At 31.7% G+C, this 22,050-nt stretch overlaps 3 protein-coding genes across 3 annotated transcripts; all 3 read right to left on the reverse strand.

Moving 5' to 3' along the window:
• Positions 1-255: 255 nt before the first annotated feature.
• On the reverse strand, positions 256-4,053 carry MKS88_000686 (double-strand break repair protein MRE11; the record flags this gene model as incomplete). The annotated part of the gene is made up of 1 exon (XM_067218106.1): positions 256-4,053. One exon carries the CDS (start codon positions 4,051-4,053, stop codon positions 256-258), a length of 3,798 nt encoding a protein of 1,265 aa, XP_067075469.1.
• A 985-nt stretch (positions 4,054-5,038) lies between these two features.
• Positions 5,039-6,361, reverse strand: MKS88_000687 (dolichyl-diphosphooligosaccharide--protein glycosyltransferase subunit OST3/OST6; the record flags this gene model as incomplete). Its single annotated transcript, XM_067218117.1, has 2 exons — positions 5,039-5,060; positions 5,313-6,361. The coding sequence occupies 2 exons, from the start codon at positions 6,359-6,361 to the stop codon at positions 5,039-5,041; spliced, it is 1,071 nt and encodes a 356-aa protein (XP_067075470.1).
• Positions 6,362-7,669: 1,308 nt separating this feature from the next.
• On the reverse strand, positions 7,670-21,218 carry MKS88_000688 (eukaryotic translation initiation factor 2-alpha kinase 2; the record flags this gene model as incomplete). The annotated part of the gene is made up of 4 exons (XM_067218125.1): positions 7,670-17,412; positions 17,526-19,022; positions 19,329-20,837; positions 20,942-21,218. 4 exons carry the CDS (start codon positions 21,216-21,218, stop codon positions 7,670-7,672), a joined length of 13,026 nt encoding a protein of 4,341 aa, XP_067075471.1.
• Between the last annotated feature and the right edge of the window lie 832 nt (positions 21,219-22,050).

The following is a 22,050-nucleotide window of genomic DNA, read 5'->3' on the forward strand; positions in this document are numbered from 1 at the left end:
TTTATTTTACCATTTTTGTGAAGTGTGTTTCTGTTCGTTTTTTTTTTTCTTACATTTTTGAGGATACCTCTTTTTAGCTTGTACCTATGCAGAAGCATGCTTTTTTTTTGTTTATATTCTGGGATATGTACACGTACATATATTTATATACCCTTGTGTACGTATATATGAGTTCATTACTCCATACAGGGGAGTAAGCCAAGTTAAATGAGATATGTTCACCACATTTTGCTAGCATTCCAAAAGGGGAAAAAACTACGTACTGCTTAACTTTTCGGTGAGTTGCACAAGATAATCATCAGTCATATTCTCCACAGGAATGTTTGATAAGTTTAGCTCCAGTAAGTCTATTTTATTTTTTGATAAATTTTCAACCATGGAAAGAAAAGAAGTAAATTCTGAACTGTTAATCGAATCGGAATTAAAAGAAGAATTATTGTTTAATATAAAATTCTGCACAGTGTTCATAATTATTTTTTGATCCAATATAAGTAATTTATTTTTAACATCACAGTAATCAAATAGTATATCAAAAACTTTGTTATATTCATTTATATATTCCATGTTAAGAATATCTTTATCATCTACATTGTCCTGTTCATCCGAATTTACTCGAGTATTTATTGTGTCTTTCATTTTTAATTTCTTTTTGTAGAAGGATAAAAATTCAGACGGGTTTGCAATCCTGTGTGCAAAGGTTGATCCAAACAATTGCGTATTAATTATGTTAATTTCATTATATTCGACCTTTAGTTTAAGGAGAGGTTTATCATATACATACTTCTTTATCTTTAACAAATCAAATGTGTCATTATAATCTGAAAAAGCCAAATGGATAAATGTGCTTGAATAAAAATCTTCATTTTTTAAATTGTCATAAAAATTATTTATTTCCTGTTCCCGTAAAATGGAATAAAAATATTTTTCTCGTTCCTTTTCAGATTTTTCAAAAATATCGTTTGTTGTAATTTCCTTCTCTATATTCTCATTAAATAATGGAATATTTGCCTCCTCAGGATTACTCCTTTTTTTCTTATTTTCATATGTAACATGTAGCAAATTATCTTCGTCATTAGAGGGAAAAAATAATTTTCTGAACAAGTAATATTTTCTGACTTGTTCATAAAAATTTTCCTTAATTTTGTTCAATATTTGACTTGTTTGTTCATGTAAAAATTTATTTAAAATAGATTCTTCTTTAAAATTTAAATTGTAATCAGACAATCTTATATCTTTCATTTCAAAGGGTCTAACTGTTTCAAGATTTATTTTTAAAAAACGAAATCTTTCTTTTTTTATTTCAAGCAAACCAATATATTTATCACCATATTCATTAGCACATAAGGATGTCCGAACAGAGGACCCTAGCTGTAAATTATAAAAAGAATTAAATAAACTTTCTTCTAAATAAGGTTTCGAGAAATGTTCATGTCCCCATATAACTAAATCCATAAATTTGGGAATAAATGATTCTTTAATAAAATTTTTTGTGTTATTTCCATATGAATTTCTTATATACCTATTTTGATGTAATACTAAAATGTTTATTCTTCTTTTATAATCTAATGGCAACACAAATTTTACTTGTTTATTTTCAAAGGATCTATATAACCTTTCGTCTTTTATCCAACCTATAGCATATATAGAAATTTTCGTACTGTTTTTATTTAAAAGAATAGGTTTAACTACAATTTTGTTCAGACTATTCTTTCCAATGTAGTTTATTAGGTTTGATATATTTAATATGTCTAGAGGGCATATGTAATCATAACTGTATGGATAGTCATGGTTTCCGTGCACCGTGAAAAAGGGAATCGATTTTTCAAATTTCTCGTTCACTGAACATAATTTGAAGCTTTCCAGTGATTCTCCTCTAGTCCGTTTTACTCTGCTCTCCGAGCGCGCGCGTTCTCCTCCTTTGCGCTCTTCCTCATCGTAGTATTCTTCTTCACTTCTTGCATGGCTGTTCCCACGGATTCTTGCACCTCTGTTTCTATCACTCACTGCACTCCTTTTCGCACAATATCTCTCATCGCTACTGTCGTTGATTCTCTCCGCGCTATTTTCCCCCTCAGAGTAACTATTCAAGGGGCAAATTCTTTTTTTTTTTGGCTTCTCCACAGTGCTATAACCCTCAGTGAGTGATTCACTGTTGTTGCTTCCCGTACTCATTTCTTTTTTATTTTCACCTAATGAGTTCTGTTCATCATATGTGTAAGTTTCATTTTTCGGAAAACTTTCTTCCATTTTGTCTTCTTTGTAGTATTCATAATTATAATTACGTATTTCCTTCAAGCGTGCTCTGTATTTATCTTTTCGTGTTAGATCATCGTTATTTGTTGGTGTTTCCTCAACACGCGAAGGCATATTTTTTGATTCCCCATTTGCTAAGCGTGTAGGTGGACTTGACCCGATTTCTACATCTTTCCGACTAACATGACAATACTTCCTTATGGTTGACATAGTTTTAAAGAGAGTGTACTCTGATAATTTATTCTTATGAAATAGATCACCACTGTTTAAAATCATATCAACATTTAACTTTTTGGCAATAAATAAAATTTCTTCAAAAGAGTTAAATGTATCCTCTTTTTGAATAGCATTATTTTCTTTATAGCCTAAATGATTATCTGTGCATAATAAAATTTTTAAAGTATTTGGTTCATTTTCACTTAATATTACTTTTAGTTCACATAATGGGATGTTTTTAAATATTCTTTTACCTTCCTCTTCACATATGAAATTATACTTCTTCTCTCTTCGTTCATTTGGAATATTCTTCTCATCCATCATTGAACCTAAAGAATAGTTTAGCACCTCCTTATCTACACCGTTATATGGTTTGTTTTTCTGCATTTTTTCGCGCTCAAATTCGTGTAGCTTAATGTTTTCCTTAGTAGTGATGTTTGTGTTTTCCATTGGTACATTAGATGAAATTAAATGCCTCTCTTCGTTTTCCGCTAATTCTTTTAGAGTGAATGTGTGTGATGGATCTTTCTCATGTTCACTGACTTTGGTTATGATATCCCTACAGTTTTGTGTATTCCTTCGGCTTTTATTTTCCTCCTTGTGGTACTTCTTCATTTCGATTTTTTTAAATGGACTTTCCTTTCCGTCATTATGAGTAAAGTTTTTCCGCCTATCGTTTATGTGAAGGGTATCACATGAAGACAAAAGAAGGGAGCATTCCTTACTATTCCTAATTCGCTGATGCAAATCGTTTGCATTACTGTCATCTTCCTTATCACTTCTAATGGAATTCATAAATACATCATCTCCTTTTTTACCACAAATTTTACTTCCCCTGTTCCTGTTTTTATCCTCGTTTGATTGAGCCAAAGAGCTATAATAATTTTCATGTTTTCTTAAAAAATCGTTGTTCTGTATATGATTCTGCTGTTGAGCAAAATATGGGTCTACATCCTTCTCATTCTTATTCGCATTATCATTTTCATTCTCATTCTTATTCACACTATCATTTTCATACTCGTTCTTATTCGCACTATCATTTTCATTCTCATTCTTATGGTCAGCTTGTAATTTTGCTTTTCCTTTAAGTAGATTATTTCCTGAACATGCAATGTATTCCTTTCCCTCTTTCTCTGTTGTTTCTGTTCTTTCCATTCGTCCATTTTCATTTAACAATATATCACTAGTTTTATGGAATGTGCTATATAAACTCTTGACTGATATAACTCTAGCTCGTTTTTCATTGGATAAAGCTGTGCTAGTTTCATATTCCATTGGACTGTATAAATTGCTCCGGTTATTGTGGCTACTCCTGACTGGGTTAAGGATGCTTTCATAATTATTACAACTTGCACTATTTTTATAATTTTCACAAATTACCTCATTTCTCTTCTTGTACATATGGATGCCAGTATTACTGCAGTCACTTAGATGCTCATCATTGTAATGTGTATTACTAATACTGTTAGCCCCATTTTGCAAGATCTCCTTAATACTATCCTTTTCTCTGCTCAACTTGTCGTAAACGATGCTACGTATGTTAATATCTTTGCCTTCTTTTGGCGGACTTCCCATCCTGCACATTAATATCTACATTCGCATAGGTGCGTACTTGTTCATAAATATAAGCGTATGTACAAATATGCACATATGCGTACACATATATGCCGTAACTTGCAATATCCTCAAATGAGGGCTTATTTTTCAGCATGTTTTATCTCCTTTTTCTTCCTTTTTCTTTTTTTTTTTTTTTTTTTTTTTTTCTTTTTTTCCTCTTTTTTTCCCCTTTATTTTATCGTTTAACGTTCTTTCATGTTACAAAATATTCCGTTTCATCTACAACACATTGGAGTAAAATTATTTTTGCAAAAGAAAAAAGAAAAAAAGAAATAGCTAGCTAAAAAGTATACAATTTATTAACACATAAATATATCAAACATATGACGTACCACTATACAACCTGATTACGTATTGAAGTGATGCAGGACAGTAGGTAAATAAAACACAAAGCAGTAAGTAGTTACACGAAAAGAATATCTTTTTTTTAAAAAAAAAAAAAAAAAATATTGACCCTTTGTTAAAAAACGGAGGCTCACATATAAATACATACATACATACACGTATGTGTTTATGTGGGCACATGTGGAAACATGTACGTATGTATGTATTAAACAAAAACGCTCTACTTCATGCCCATTATCCTGTTATGTCCTTTTCCTAATTACTTATTGTCATTTTATAAATAATTTAGGATTAATGAAGCTCGGAAACTTCTTGTAGCAAATCGTGGGTTTTGTGAAAAGCACATTTCGTTCTTTTTACTTGCAAAATGCACACCAAAAAAAAAAAAAAAAAAAAAAAAAAAAAAAAAAAAAAAAAAAAAAAAAAGAAAAAGAAAAAGAAAAAAAAGAAAACGAAAAAGAAAAAGAAAAAAAAGAAAACGAAAAAGATAAAAGGTAAAAGATAAAACGAAAGAACGAAAGAACATGTATGCATATATGGCATCGCTGCACGCCGCAGTTCGAATAGACATAATACGCAAACGTTACAGAGTATGATAAGAAAAATACTACACATTACTTGCGGAAAAACTTAAGAGGGGGGAAAAAAAAGTAAGTGGAAAAATACATTTTGTACATATTAATTTCATGTATGACACTTAATGATAGGCAAATAATTAAGAGTAGAAAAAAAAAAAAAAATTTTTTTTCCTTTTATCTGTTGTGTTTTTACTACTTGCACACCTAATTAATGTAAAGAATGAAAAACTTATTAATGCAACAAGAGATGAAAATACAAGTCCTTCATATATGTACTGAGAACTAGTTGTACGATACACATACTTATGGAATATTGAATCCAAATTTATGTTCATATTATAAGCTTCTGACTTGTTGATTAAGCAGTGAAAGAGGCCACTCAAACAGAGTAAGTACAAAATGTATGAACACACAAATTTTAAAATTTCATATTTTTCTAGTATTAACACAAAGATGTAAAGAAGTGAAAATGTAATAACTATAATGAATGTTCCAACGAACATTTTCATTTTTTTAGAATATTCATCGCTCGTTATATTTGTATCATCTCTATTATATGCATAAATAAAATCGATAAAATAATCCGGAATGGTCTTATTCTTTAGTTCGTTCTCTTTCCCTTTTTCGATTTCGCCCCTCTGCCCCCTTTCTCTCGTATCCTTTAACTGCTTCTCCTGTTTTATGTAATTTTCAAGCATATACTTACTTCTAACCTTTAAGTAGTAATCAGCGTGATGAAAAGTATTGCTATTCACATAAACGAATTCAGGTAAGTCATATATAGTATGAACATATTTTAAAGGAAGTATATTTGCTTTATTAAAATTTAGGTAAAAAAAAAAAACTGGACGTATTAATTTGTTTGTTCCCTTTTCATCATTCTCTTCTTGCAATTTTATGATCGCACTAAACTCACATTCATTGTACAGATACAAATTTTCCAATACTATTTTTTTAGCAACTTGGTCGAACATTTCCAGTAAAGCTAGACTATTCCTATCAAATTTGGAAACTCCATTGCTGCTCTCTACGTCTATTAGAAACAACACACAGTCATACTCCTCCGTTTTATTTAAAACATAATCTATGTAATCACTTAAGGTTAACTCATGTATATATACAAAAGAAACATACTTCCTTCCATTTACATTGGCATTCCGGTACTTATCATTCATGTGAAATATTATTTTCTTGTTTATTAATTTTTTCAATTTTGCTAATTTTCCTTCGCCATCTATGCGGAAGCACGTTGTAAAACAATTAACCCCAAAGAGGAGCACCACCAGTAGAAGCCATATTCCAATCAGAAATCGAAGATGCAAAAACATATTTTTTAAGCTCCCGCTGCTCATCCTGTTTATTTTTCCCCCACATAGAGCCTACCTTCAACCATACATGTAGCGCTTACATGTGGAACATGCACCAATGGGACACGTTCGCACATGTATATATATATATATATATATAATTATGTATTATATATATTATATATAATATATATATTATTATATAATATATATGTATATATATATGCATACATACACATGCGGGTACACCTATATGACGCTTACAAACACTATAGCTTCATATTTTTGCCGTAAAAAAAAAAAGCGACCTGTACCCTTTGAGGGGTACTACATTCTTGTACCTGTTAAAGGAACTGAACCAAGACCCTTACGCAGGGTTGAAGGATCTGTAGTTAAGAATTATTTTTTAACAATAATATCATCAATTAATATTCTTTTTTTTTTTTGTATATGCAACACTAGGTTTAAAGCCCTTTGTAAGTATAATCCTTTTTTTTTTTTCTTTTTGGATAAATAAAATTCAAAAAAAGGAGGAGGAGAAAAAAAAAAAATGTTCTTCAAAAAAATATAAATTTATATAATCCTTAAATGCATTCTTGACTCTGCATTATACGTCATTCATTTTTTTTTTTTTTTTTTTTTTTTTTTTTACTAAACATGAAACATCGTTTTCAAGGAAGGAAAAATTAAACTTTAACTGTATGCGAAATAATATTTTAAAAAAAATTAAAATTAAAAATAATAAAAAATAGTGAAAACAAATGGTACTTAAAACATTGTGTAGGCCGTTGGAAAGGCAGGAATTTTAAAAGTTTTAAAAGATGGCACTTCAAAAGGGCACATACACAAATGCATATGTATACATACATATATTCATAACATATGTACATATATACACATATGCATTTTACGTATCTACAATACAAAGGTAAACAAACAGATCAAAAAAAAAAAAAAAAAAAAGAAAAAGGGGGGAGGGATAAAATTAAAAATTAGATGGTACTTAAATGTACCTATGTATATACATAAACATGTAGATATATCTTTATGCCCAATGCTTAAGTGTATGTATAGCTGTTTATGCTCACTACGAAGGGTATTCAGCACAACGTTACACATATTCAAAATTACTCGACAAATAAAATACGTACTTAATCATTTGCAGCCAACTCGAGGGCCTATACATTCAGACGTAGACAATTTTTGCTATTGCGTTCAAATGAGGACGTAAAAATGTAATTGACTGTTTATCGTTTGGGTAGAAAGCTATGTCAACATGTGAATCGTATTATATTATTTTTTTTTTTTTTTCCTGTCTCTACTTTTCTCTTCCCTCCTGTAATTTACCATCCATCACGACCTGAGGGAGGAAAATACATTTCCTGCTGATATTATCCTATTGTACAATTCGTCAGACGTAAATCTGGATTTATAATCAAGAGATAACAAATTTCTGCATAATTTGGCTACATCCGGATGCTTTTTTATTAACATGTCAGGTAAAATTCTTTGTCTGGCATTACATAAAATTTTCGTTCTTTCCATGTTTGTTTCAGTTTTGGTAAATAAATCGACTATAATCAATCCAAGAGAAAACATATCAACAGCTTTTGTGTACTTATGTCCTCCTAACTGTTCAGGTGCTGAGTACATTTTTGTTCCTATCCCTAATGTATGATAAGACGATTCGCCCTCAGTATTTTTTAAATTATTTTTTGCTGACCTGTCAGCCATTTTATGACAAGGACAATAATTTTCCAACTTGGCGAATTTTTCGCATTGTGCCATTTTTGCAACTCCATTTTTAGGTTTACTTTTTTTTGGTCTTTCTTTTGATCCACTTTTATCATTTTTACAATTTTTATTTTTGTTTTCACCGTTATACTTACTTATGAACTGTTGATTAGTGCTCGTATTTCCAAAAATCGAGGAAAGTTGCTGTTTTTTCAAATATGCTTTTTCCTTTTTATAATTCCTATCCTTTTTGTTGTATTTTTTAGGATAGTTCGATGGTAATCGTGTTATCACCGTGAAAGAGTTCGAGGTCCTCCCCCTCTTGTCAGTACAACAACCACCACATCCACCTCCGCGCTCGCAGATATCTCTACAGCTGATACTATTGCTGTTGTTACTGACACGTTCTATGCTTCCTTTCCAGTTTATTTCATTATCGTTGTTCCTTTTGTTCCCTCCTAACAATCCATTGGCATCTTTTGCATAATGATAATTGCTCAGCATCCAGTTATTCCCATTTATTTTATCCGTTTGAAAAAAGGTTTTCATTATCCCCTTTTTGTTAGTACTCTTCTTCTTGTTATAATATACATGTTTATAATAAGAAATTCTCCTTTTATTTTCGTTAACATATTGAATTGAAACAAAAGGGTGAGTGGAGTTATCTTCCTTGTGTGCAAGTAGTGGTTTAATATCAGTACTACGTAGAGTGCCGTAATCGTTGGTGGAATTTGCTTTGCTCTTGCTAAGAAGATAAAAAAGGGAGTAATATTGGTAATAGTAATAGTAATGGTAGTAGTAATAGTAATGGTAAAAGTAATAGTAATGGTAATAGTAATAGTAGTAGTAATAGTAATAGTAGTAGTAATAGTAGTAGTAATAGTAGTAGTAATAGTAGTAGTAATAGTAGTAGTAATAGTAGTAGTAATAGTAGTAGTAATAGTAGTAGTAATAACAGTAACAGTAACAATGATAATGACCATGGTAGCATTTACAGCAGCAATAATAATATCTTATTGCATTATCCATTTTGTTACACAGTAGAGGGCCTGTTTCTACATAATTATAACCTTCTCCTCTTTTGGACTCCTTCAAATGATGGTTACTGTATGATGAAATGCTCAGCTCATTCGATTGATATAAAGCAATTAAAGATTTCATTAGATCCTTACCCTCTTCTGTTTTGTTGTTATATGATTCTGAATTAGGAGCCAAGCAAATATCATTATCACATTTTCTATTGTGTAAGTTATAATTATATATATATTCGCAATATGGATGAGTATATTTTTTATCCCTGGTAAAATTGAACTCTCCAAAAGCATTTTTTTTATCGTTGTCATGCATTACCATAGTCTCTTTCTGTTCTAACTGTGTAGATGTAATATCATCTTTTCCATTTGATTCATCTATTATTATTGTACGCTTATAAAATGTGCTCCTACTAGGTGGTTTTTTAATCATTCCATTTCTTAATCTGAAGGGATCCCCCTTATAATTCGTTTTATTAATTACATTTTTATCACCAGCATGTGTTCCACATTGTTCCTTGGGGGAAATCCCCCTTCCATGATCTTTGCAAACGCTAACGCATCCTCTGCTTCCCCATCTTCCGTTGATATGGGTTGTGAATTTGCTACTTATTCTACTGCCTATCGTGCTCCTCATTCTGTCGCTTCCATCGTATGAAGCCAATCCGAAATCCCCAATTTTAACTATGTTGTTGTTACATATAAATATGTTGGATGGTTTTAAATCTCGATGCATAATATCATTTTTGTGGATGTAATGTAGACCTATGACGATCATATGAATGATTTCTTTATTTCTTTTAAAATTCATATATGTCCTTCCACTTATATAACTCTCTAAGGTTTTCTTGCAGTATTCCATCCTAATATATAAATTGAACACATACTTTTTTTTTCCATTTTTAAGACCTCCTTTTTTACCACGTGTATTATTTGTTTCTACAGGGAGGGACTTCATACAGTAATTATTGCACCTACCTTTGTATATGCCATTATTTTCACTATCGTTTCCACTTTTTATTTTATTTTTATTCTCATTTTTACTTTCATTTTTATTTTCATTTTTATTTTCGTTCTTACCGTTTCGGTGCTTTCCCCAAAGCAGCCTCCCTTTACTTTTATGCAAAATGTTTCTTATTTTCCTGTACAAGTAATTTGTAGCATTACTCCCCTCGGTTTCTTGGCTGCCTTTGTGAAAGCGACTCTTGTCGTCTAGTTGTTCGACACGCACAACAGCACTTGATTTGTTACTCCAGTTGATATTTCGATTGGAAGTTGAAATGACAGCTACATTGGCAGCTACATTGGAAGCTACATTGGCAGCTACGTTGGAAGCTACATTGGCAGCTACATTGGCAGCTACGTTGGAAGCTACATTAGAAGCTACATTAGAAGCTACATTAGAAGCTACATTGGCAGCTACATTGGCAGCTACATTGGCAGCTACATTAGAAGCTACATTAGAAGCTACATTAGAAGCTACATTAGAAGCTACATTAGAAGCTACATTGGCAGCTACATTAGAAGCTACATTAGAAGCTACATTGGAAGACGACTGGTCGTCATTCTTGGCTCCTCCTTCTCTGCTACATGTTTTTCCATCGACGCCAGTGAACCCGTTTCCACCTCTTCCCAATACAAGAGGCTCCCAATTTAGCATTGAATAAAATAGTCGATCGTTTAACGGATTAAAACTATTGTACAGGATGGAAGGCGGATAACCCAATGGATGAATGTAATTTATAATTACGTTCTTGTAGAAATAACAACTTTTTAAGAAACAATGGATACACTCCGATGTATGTAAGAAGGTATTTCTAAAAAATAAATATTTCTTTCTAAGATAGATATATACCGTATTTTTTCGCTTATTTTTATTTATTATTATTATTTTTTTATTTATTACTTTTTTTTCCTCACATTCCCTAATGTAGCAGAGTTTATGTTGATCATAAATTTGCGCTTCATTGGCACATATCTGTTCAATGGGTGAACTACTACTCCTTGCAAAATTTTGAAGCATGTATATATTTACTGTCTTTTTCCTTTTCATTAACAGACTATATCGGTGTAAAAAATAAAGTTTGAAATTCGTCCTATAAATACTAGTAGTTATTTTCCTATTTTCCTTCTTTCTTACATTTAAAGGGTTACATAGTAGCCCCTTTTTCCACTCTCCTTTTTTTCTAATTTCTTTTTTTAAGTTGTAAGGCTTTCTGTTTAACTTTGCCTTACATATCAGGGTCCCTAGCGTTGGCTTCGTTTTCTCACACAGAGGATAAATGGTGGACCTCCAACGCACATCCCTTCGGATGATACCTCTATTGCTTCCGCATATATCCCTGAACTGGCACGTATTAGGTATATTCAGGTGCATAACTCTGCCATTGAAGCCTTCCTCATTTCGTATTCCTCTGAACTGTTCATTTTCATAGATGCAGTTGTAACATGTATGATTAACACCAATGATAGAAGCAAAGTTAAAGCTATCTGCCCTTGTTCTGATCCCCCTTGTCACGTCATATTTATGTCTATAATCAAGTTTATTGGGGAAATCATTCTTATGAAAAAAACGTTTCTTACATTTCGTATCATCTGTGAGTTTAAATCCATGTATCCCTTCGCTTCTGACTAAACTACAAGTAATGATATCCATATTGTACCCTTTAGAAGGGGTATAACAGAAAGAGTTATATATACATCCTATTTTATTTAGAAGCTTCATTTTAGAAATGTATATATTACTTTGTAGTGAGCTTGGTACTTGTTTTTCTTCCTTCATTTCTCCTTCATCTAAGAGTAATGTTCTCCTATGTAGAATATCGTCTAGTCCGTTTATCTCCTCTGTGTTGTATAACATATGTCCATAAATATGAGTAGTACGTCTACTAACCATTTCTGTATTGGTGTGAAGCAATGAAGGATGCACGAAATTTTCATCCTCCTTTAGAGCTTTTCTTCTTTTCGTATTTTGGACGTGTTCGCACGGGGTGGTACAACAAGGACTACTTCTACTTCTTCTGCTTCTGCTACTGCCACTACTACTACTTCTACCACTACTACAAATGCTGCACCATTTTGAGAAGCCGCTGTTCCAATACTTCTTACAGTAACAAGTTCTATTACGACTTTTTCTTTTCTCCTTTAAACTGAAAAATAAGGATGTGCTAATTTTCGTCCTTTGATTTCCCCCCTTAGATTTAGCTTTATAACTCATTTTCATTTGACATATTTTTCTTATTAATTTTTTTCCCTTGAGTTTTGTTCTATTTGTTCTACCATAATGTTGGTGTGTCTTTACAGATAAAAGGCGCTGCTTTGTTTCACGTTCCTCACTACACCCGCCTGATGCTTCCTTAAGAGTAATATTTCTTTTAGCCCATTTTTGCTTTTTATTAACATGGTCATCCACAAAAAAAGATGCGTTGTAATGTCTCACATAATGGCCGTCTTCCGTAGCAATTCTCTGTTCACATAAGTGCTTATCATTTGGTTGTACTCCACATAAGTGCTTATCGTTTGGTTGTACTCCACATAAGTGCTTATCGTTTGGTTGTACTCCACATAAGTGCATATCATTGACGTTTTTACCTCCTCTGTTGCTGCTAACAATGCGGCTAAAACTAAAATGTCTGCTGCTTAACTCATTAGCACTTCCAACACCATGGTAGTTACCATCTGCCAAAGGTGCTTCTACTGTTAAGTTCTTTTTTAAATTTCCATCATTACATAATATATCATCAAAATTGCCAAACATATTCACTTCATTTTTAACTCCTAAACAGGTTATACAACATGAATTGCTATAATGCGTTACTACATTATTGCACTGCTTACTGGTTACATAGCTGTCCAACTCGCTACTCACACTGCTACTTCCTACACTGCAGTTCTCGACACTGCTGACTAGCTGCGTATTGTTCGGTGTGAACACATATTTACTGTTGGGTTTTTTTCCGAAACGTAGCTCATCTTTCATATATTTTAACAGTTTACCATATTTCAATTCATCTGAAGAGAGAACTGTTTCTATGTATTCGTTGTAGGGGTACTTGTCCTGTGTTTTACGTCCATCAATCCATTTTCCATATACTTCTTCGTTATCTATTTCCTTCTGCTCGTTGTTAAAAAGATCTACTACTTTTTGTTGACTGCTTGTATGGCAGTTATACAAACAGTCAAAATAATTAAATATTGATTTATATTTCATAGTGTTATCGCCCTTAGTAGATGCCTTAACAAGTAGTACATTGTCGAAAAGACGGGTATGGTGAACCCTTACACCATTCCATGAATAGGGAACAAATTGCATTTCTGTACAATTACCATAATAGATGCAATCTTTCTTCACATTGAATGAAAGTAAATATATATATCTACGCTCATTTGGATTACTGTTTTTCGTTCTTACGTAACGATATATAACAATAGCCCCATTTTTCTTGCCACTCTTAATAATGTACACCCTTTTAAAACTTCTACTTTTCTGTATATCTGTTTTGCGTATTCCTGTTTTTGTCAAAGGTATAATATTTCTTATTGCTATGTTTTTTCCCCTTCGTGTGCTTACTTTTTTTGCTTCAGTCGTTTTCATGGTCATCCTCATTCCATAAAACACCATCTTACTGATTGCGTTCCCCTTCATCCTCCCCTTCTGTACTCCCTCTTCCATACCATTACTGCTATTTTCGAAAACAATTTTGAAATCCTCCTTTTCGCTTGAATACTGAATGTTGTCAAAGAAATTTTCAAATTTTTTTTTTTTCTTTTTTTCATTTCTGCACTTTTTTGCAAAAGCTGTCTTACCATTTAATGTTTCATTTTTTGCTTCCTGGACACTGTAAACAATGCTCCTCTTGTATTCGTTTCTCTCGTTTTCGCTTCCCTTGCTTTTTCTTCTCTTATATTTGCTTCTCTTGTATTTGTTTCCTTCGTTTTTGATCCCCTCGATTTGGCTTCCCTCGTTTTTTCCTCTCATGTATTTGTTTCCCTCGTTTTTACTTCTTCTTTTTTGCGTACTTCTTTCTTTCGAGATATCTCTTTTTTTGCGAGTGCGTCTCTTTCTCTTCGCTCTGTTGTAACTGCATGCACTAGTAGATGCCTCCACTTGCTTGAGGGTAAATTTTACAAAAGAAGAACTACTCTTTTGGTCCTTTATCCTATCACAATAAACATTTCTAATATTATTATCGCCCTGATTAGGTATATGCGCTTGAGTGTGAAAACTGCTCCTTCCAGAAGTGCTAACATTGTAATTGTTGTTTGTTACTTGTGCAGCAGTGTTTCTTATGTGTGCTTCGTTTCTAGATAGGAGGGAAAAAAAATCTCTGTACATATTATTCCACAAAGAAGAAGCATAATTCATGTAAGAGATATGAAAACAACGAGGAGGAAACATGCCCCCTAAAATTATTAGTAATATAGTATACTTTTTCTTCTTTTTGTAGATGATAACCCTTGAAATGTGAAGAACAGGAAAATACTCAGATAACATCTTCCTTACATTACGAATAAAGTAAACACCTTCTAACCTCCTTATATTTTTCTTCAAAAAAGCTCTTTTGTTATTACCCGCGTTGGTTTTAAATAACACGCTTCTTTTCACCATCTCCCCTTTCTTCTTCTTTGCTAAAAAGGAAAAGGAAATACTTCTTCCACAGCTCCCGCTTCTACCCGCGCTTCTACTTCCGCTTCTACTTCTGCCGCTTCCACATATACATAGCACATTTTTCTTTAAATCTCTTCTCTTTTTAAATAACCCGACATGTCTTTCAAAAATCAACGGATAGTAGTCAAAGAACGAATTTGCTAATTGGTTAAATTTGGCTAAGCACTCAACATTCTTGTTGTAGAGATAAATACGCAGGTTATTACTTAAATTTCTAACAGTTGCATAATGGGTACCACCACAATCCCCTTCATCTTGATCGGCGTTGCTTATAATAGGGTTGTTCTGTAATTCAACAATCTGACTAATAATATGATCCGTAGTCTGATCAGTAGCCTTTCCATTGGTCTTTCCCATTGAGGTGTGCTCACTACGCTTCGCACTTAAATCCCCTTTCCTGTTCTCCCCTTTACAACACATAAATTTACTTTGAAGAAATTTCTTCTTAAAAGCTGATATGTTAATAGCACAACACATAGGATTACTCATAGATGTAACTGAAAAAAGAGAGGTTTTACCCATTTCTCTACCTATTTCATCATTTATTTGTGATAACAACAAATCTGTACATATGTTATACACCCTTTTGCATTTTTTTATTTTCGTTATATAGTACAAAAAGTATATAAAAGAATTATCAAACATTTGGATAAATAAATTATATACATCTTCTTCCTCTTTTATTGTTCTATTGGCTCTTAAATACTTTCCCCCTGCTGATACGCTACTCATCAGATAGGTGTACAGGAAGAAGTTACTTAAATTCTTTATGAAAAAATTGTTCTTATATGATACGCCTCTGCTCCTCTCATGAGAGTCATAATTCGTCGCATGGGTGCTTACCGAATATGGGAACTCACCGCGCAAGCGTCTGCTCCTACTTCTGCTCCTACTTCTGCTCCTACTTCTGCTCCTACTTCTGCTCCTACTTCTGCTCCTACTTCTGCTCCTACTTCTGCTCCTACTTCTGCTCTTACTTCTGCTCCTACTTCTGCTCCTACTTCCGCTCTTACTTCTGCTCTCACATCTGATGCTACTTCTGTACTTACTTCTTCTCCCACTTCTTCTCCTACTTCTCCCACATCTGCACTTATTTCTCCCTCTTCTTTCTCTTTCTCTTTCTCTTTCCCCCAAGGAAGACGCCGTAGGAAGATTTGCAAAGGGGTAAAACACCCTTTCGTTAATAATTTTAAAAATATTTGAATAACTGTAAATATGAATAGTGGAAAAAAAAAAATTGTGAAAATGTTGTATCATTTTATTTCCGCCATTTCCTTTACAAAAGAATGTACATAGTCCCATTAAATCTTGTGTATCTCTCAAAAAATAATACAAGTTACATTTATATAGGCTGTTAAGATTAACCAATAGGGCATGATGTAAATTATTTAAATATTTCTTCTCTACAAGAGTTAGAAGCTTCATTATTCCCCTCTTGTGATATGTAATTCGGCATAGTAGGGATCTGTATAATCTTACCATAAACATCTTATAGAACTTGATGCAGGAAATGTAGAACATAACACTGTCATTGGTGCTGCTACTACCACTGGTGTTGCTACTTCCACTATCTCCGCTTTTGACCCCTTCTCCTCCTTTACCACCTTTACCTCCTTTGCCACTACTCCCCACCGTTTTGTGCTTCTTTCCCTTCTCAGAGGGGTATATCTTAAAATTTTTGTTGAAAAGGTAAAAATTTTTAAAAAACTTCTTAACACATAAAAGAAAAATGTTTGTATAGATATGATAACTGACGATTTCCCTTTTCATATTATTCAGCAGACTACAATAATTGTCATACTCATAATTGCTGTCAAAGTATACCTTAGTTGCCTCCAAAAGATAGACAAACATATAATAATAAAATAAGTCCTTCCTTAGAAAAGAAGAATCTCTTACACATTTTCCACTGTAATAATAGTTACATCTAGACATCTTAACAGAAGTGCACAAATATATCTCTCTTTTAGTGCTATACGAAATATATAAATCAAGAAAAAATGCATTCCCGTAAATATTTCTTTCTTTGCTAATTTGCAATAAATGGGATGATGAAATTATCTGATTACATACCATCCGAATTATAAAGCTCAAATGCGCTTTATCTTCATTTTTTTTTTTTTTTCTGAACTGTTGAGGTAAAAAAATAGAAATGTTTAACATATTACTACAATTAAATAAGTACCTCGTGTTATCTTGTTTGTTATTTGTAATTAATGGATAGAAAAGTTGTACAAGACGATCATTTGTTGGACTTTTTTTATCATTCTCTGCATGGGTCTTTTTATTTACCTTTTCTCTTCTCAATAAGTAATTTATTAAATAAAAAATTATCATCTTTTCGACATTCCTAAATAGGTTGTTCGGTGTACAACCTGGCTCCCCCCCTTGTGCTGGTGATACAAAGAAAAAAATAAAAATCACAGCGGGGTGCCAGTTATAGTAGCAACACGAACAGGAGCGGTAGTGATCACGGTAGTAGTAGCTGGTCCTGAAGTAGTTGCTGCAGTAGTAGTTGTCGCTATGGAGTACTAATCTGGTGGAATTCCTCGCAGATATGCTTCTATCCTCAGTACGAAACGCTTTCGAACCAATTTTTCCTAAATAGGTCAAACCCCTTTTTAGATAGTTCAAGCTCTTTCGAGAGATATTCTGTATTCCATCTGAAAACAACATTAAGAGTATATTTGTTTCCCTATCACTAAAAATTGCAAAATGGGTAACTTCCTTTTTCCGCTTTTTTTTTTTTTTTTAATTCCATCATGGAGTAACCTACCTTCTTTAGATATATTCGATGAAGGAACAAAATAATCTGTTGTATTTCCTTTACAGTACATATAATTCATTTCTGACGAATTTACATCTATGCATGTGAAGCGCTCTTGAAGTTTGCGCCTACCATTTGAAAGAAGTCCTTTCTTTACATTTTTGGACCTGCATAATAATTTTCCTCTTTTTATTATCTCTTCCACTATCTTATTATTTCTGTGCTTTCCCTTCATTTTTTTCCCATTCCTTTTCGAATTTGTTTTTCCTTCCCCATTTTGATCATTACTCCTTTGATGACTATACTGATAACAATTATTTCCCTTTCTAATGTTGGTATTCCCTTGGACACCTCTCTTTATAAATTTGTTACAACTACTTAAAGTCGATTTTTTTCTTCTATATATGTCCTTCCGTTTGAGTTCTTTACATGCATTAGAACAAACATTCTCAGATGTAGTAAAAAATTTAGCAGAAATATTTTTCATTAGGGTAACAAATTTTCGATTTTTTTTTTTTTTATTATATTCCTTATGACCATTAAAAAAAATCATATTTATAAATTGCTCCTTTGTCATCTTTCTTTCTCTCTTGTAATTGTACAGATCGTTAAAGTAGTAGTTGTTGTAACATATGTCGATCTTGTAATATGGTAATTTTCTCCTTTTCACTACGTTGTCATTTATAATAATTTTTAGTTCATGCACAAAATAAGAATCGCTGTAGTTGAATTTTATAAATTTCTCGTGGTACATAAAGTCGTTCTTCCACTGAGTACTATAACTGTCCTTCCTACATCCACTGCTTCTACTAGTGGTAATTTCTTTCTCTTTACAACAATTACTGCTTTTATTATAAATACCATTGCATTTGTTCAGCTCTTCTCTGAATCCCCTTTTCGTTGTTCCATTCTCACATTCATGAAAATTGCTCCTTTCACTGGGTCTTAACTTATCCTTGTAAAAATTCTTTCGATGATTTATCAAATTATGCACTTCATTAGAAGGATGAGGAATAAGGCATATTTTCATAAGTTTATTTTGTTGGTTCTTTTTACTCTCCTCAATAGAGAACGCATGAATATCACAGTTACTTATTTTTTGTGTAGGACCCTGTCGTTTACTGTTTTTTCCTTCGATAGGACTGTTAATTGGAGTTCTCTTCCTATCACTACATTTTACCATATATGGCAGAGATAATTTTTTCATTCCATTTCTATTACCCTTTGTAACATGTGTAAATCTCTTCCATTTCAAAAAATTAAAAAATATGCATCTTATATGATCGTTGAGAGCTTCTACATACTTAACTATGTATCGAATACCTCCTTCAATTTTTTTCAACGTGAAGATAATTACACTTCTAGTATTTATCATTTTACACATTTTCAGTAGATATATCGTCATCAACCTGATGTGATACATTGCACTTTTTAAAGATAATTTTTCCTTTTTTTGTTTAATTAGATGATAAAAGGGGGGTTCACCTAACACTCTTTCTATGTTTACTAAAAGGGAAAGCAAAAAAATTTTAAAAAATAAATCTTTTGATAAAACAAATTTATTTTTCTTTATCATACTTGTCTTATAGTAACGATATATACATAGTGTGCGTCTATTCACAACACATTGCAGTATCATAAATAATCTTAAATTAAAAAAAAAAAAAAAAAATCTGTTTAATAATATTTCTTTCTCATTTGTATTAAAAAATAATAAAAAAAATTTTGCAATTAAATTATGAATAAATTTTTTGAAATTTTTTGAAATTTTTTTTTTCAAAAATGCTCTTTTTATATATGGTACAGGAGTACAACAAGTAACTGATGAGAGGAATTGAAATCCTTTTCTACTATTTTTTGGTAAAAAAAAAATTTCATGCCCTTTGCTTCTTTCTTTTTTCCCCCTTAAAACGTCAACGTAATTAATGCATGAGACCGGTCCTTTTCCTCCCTTTCTAATCTGTTTATTACCTTGTGCAATACTGTTAAATTTTAATAAAGATGTGCCACTATCTGTTGGCAGTGTATGTTCCTCTAAGTAATTGTCTATTTTAACTTCACCATTTTTAGAAAAATTACCATGTAAATAATATGCACCTCGATATTTGGAAAAAGAAGCCTTTATGATTCTTCTAACTTTTTTAATTTTTTCAAAATTGTAAATGTTATTACTATCTATCGAATTACGAATAACTCTATACACATGTACATGTCTTTTTATAGGGAAAATAATAATACCCCTGGGCTTACTACTCTTCTTGCATATAATTTCATTTCTCCTATTTGTTAGTACTTTTTTTGGAGGAATTCTTGTTTTTAAGTAAATGGACGAGAAATAATTTAATTGAGCATACTCCTTTTGTATAAGCACACATCCGCTTAACTTATTATACTTCTTTATTTTTCTTCGTACCATATATATGAGAAAAGAATACCACGTTTGTTTGCTAACATGTGTATTACTGATACTGTTATTTGCGTTTCCATTACTTGTTTTACTTTCGAGATGTTTTATTTCTTCCCTTTCTTTATCCCATTCTGTGTGTGGCAAAAATCTGCCTTCAACTTTAATTCCTCTGGAATATTCAAAATCATTTAGAAATAACAAGCTAGTCGAATTATTTTCATCTATACGAGCTATGGGTGTATTTGTATTGTTCTTACTGTAAATGCATTCTGATATATCCCATTTTTTGTTCAGTACACAATGATTAAGTACGGGATTACTCGACAGAACTGGTGAAATATATGAACATACGTTTAAATTACATTTCTCATTGTACACATTTTTATCTAGTTTTCTATCGCCATTGAATGGAATCACAACAGAATGATTAGATTTTTTTTCTTCTGAATAACTCTCGTGAAGCAAATAATCTGCGCATAATTGTAGTGAGTTATTTCTTGTACTGGTATGCTTATAAATTTTGAAGAGAGAATTTTTTCTTTTTTTAATCAATAATAGACCATAATAATATGGTAAGCCAAAATTACAGCTAGCTACATTTTCATTTTTGACTTTTTTTTTTTTTTTTTTTATTACTCGTTCAGGTGAATATTTAACATTTCTACAAAATTTGCACACACCATTTTTGATATATATTTTTTTTAACACATGTAAATTATGTTTGTCTGATTCCATTTTTTCCTCATAATTTAATGCTTCCTTTTGAATTTTAATTCTCTTCTTTTTTGGCAACTTGACCACGGGATAGTAATCTCTCGTACGTTCGCCATTGTTCTCGTTATGCACGTTTTTCAGGTTTTCCCCGCTTACTATTTTTGAGATTTTTATTTTCTTGCTTTTTTTTTTTTTATGACCTGACAAGATAAAAATGTTTTTTTTTTTTTTTTTTTTTTTTTTTTTTGTTTCCTTTTCGATTTGGATAAAACTTCATTAACTTCCAACCAGCAGTCATGTATACTTACAATATTTGGATGATTTTTCAATTTTTGCAGACACTCTATTTCTCTTAAATTTAGCAAAATTTTCTTTTCATAATTAAATATATTAGCTGAAAACTTTATGTTTTTTAACGCATAGAATTTTTCTTTTTCTTTTTTTCGGATCTTGTATACACATGAAAACCCTCCTACTGCTATTAAATATACAAATATAAATTTATCTTTTATTATTTTATTTATACTACTGAAATCATCATTGTAAATTCGGTTCGTGCCTTTTTTCTGTCTTCTTAACATTTTTCAAAGGGTTTGTATTTTTCTGCGCGCTATTATCGCAAAGTACAGACATACGCAAAACATTTACACATGTACACATCTACGCGCGCACACAAGGACATACACGAATACAACTATACATACATACACGAAAGCATAGGTATATAACATATATTTATTTATATATATTTTTTTTTTCTTTTATTTCCAAACACCACTGAGTATTATGGATTTCTCTCTTACATGCAAATGCGAATGCGAATGAATGTAAAGGACAAACATAAATTCAATAAAATAAAACTATATGAAAAATTCTCTGTTATAATATAAATGCACAAAAAAACAAAAAAAAAACAAAAAAAAAAAACTAAGCATAAAAATATAATAATGGACTTAATATAAAATACATTAATTAGCAAAAATTATAATTCTTACTCCCAACTTTAATTGTATAGCCTAATTTTAGGAAAATAAAAAATATACCAAGTCTGCTTAAAAAAATTGAGTGTGTAGCACTGGTAACTGAGCTCTATTATTATATCTTTCAATTCTTTAGTATGTACGCTTCTTTTCTAGCATTACTATTACTATTACTATTATTATGGTTATAATTTTTCCTATTATTAATACTGTAGTTGTTACTATTGCAGTGTTGCCGTGTTTTATAAATTCGCATGCATAATGCGCACTCTCGGAAGGGAAGGTTTGTACATACATACGTAGAGGCACGCCAAATCGACGGTGCCTTTTTTCAAAAACGTGTTATTTAAAAAATTTGCCGAGTTGTGAATATAAAAAAGAGCATATTTCATATATTACAAAATTAATTAAATTTTTAATTATTACGAATTAA

This window comes from Plasmodium brasilianum, chromosome 2 (genome assembly GCF_023973825.1).
Source record: "Plasmodium brasilianum strain Bolivian I chromosome 2, whole genome shotgun sequence".
NCBI lineage: Eukaryota > Apicomplexa > Aconoidasida > Haemosporida > Plasmodiidae > Plasmodium > Plasmodium brasilianum.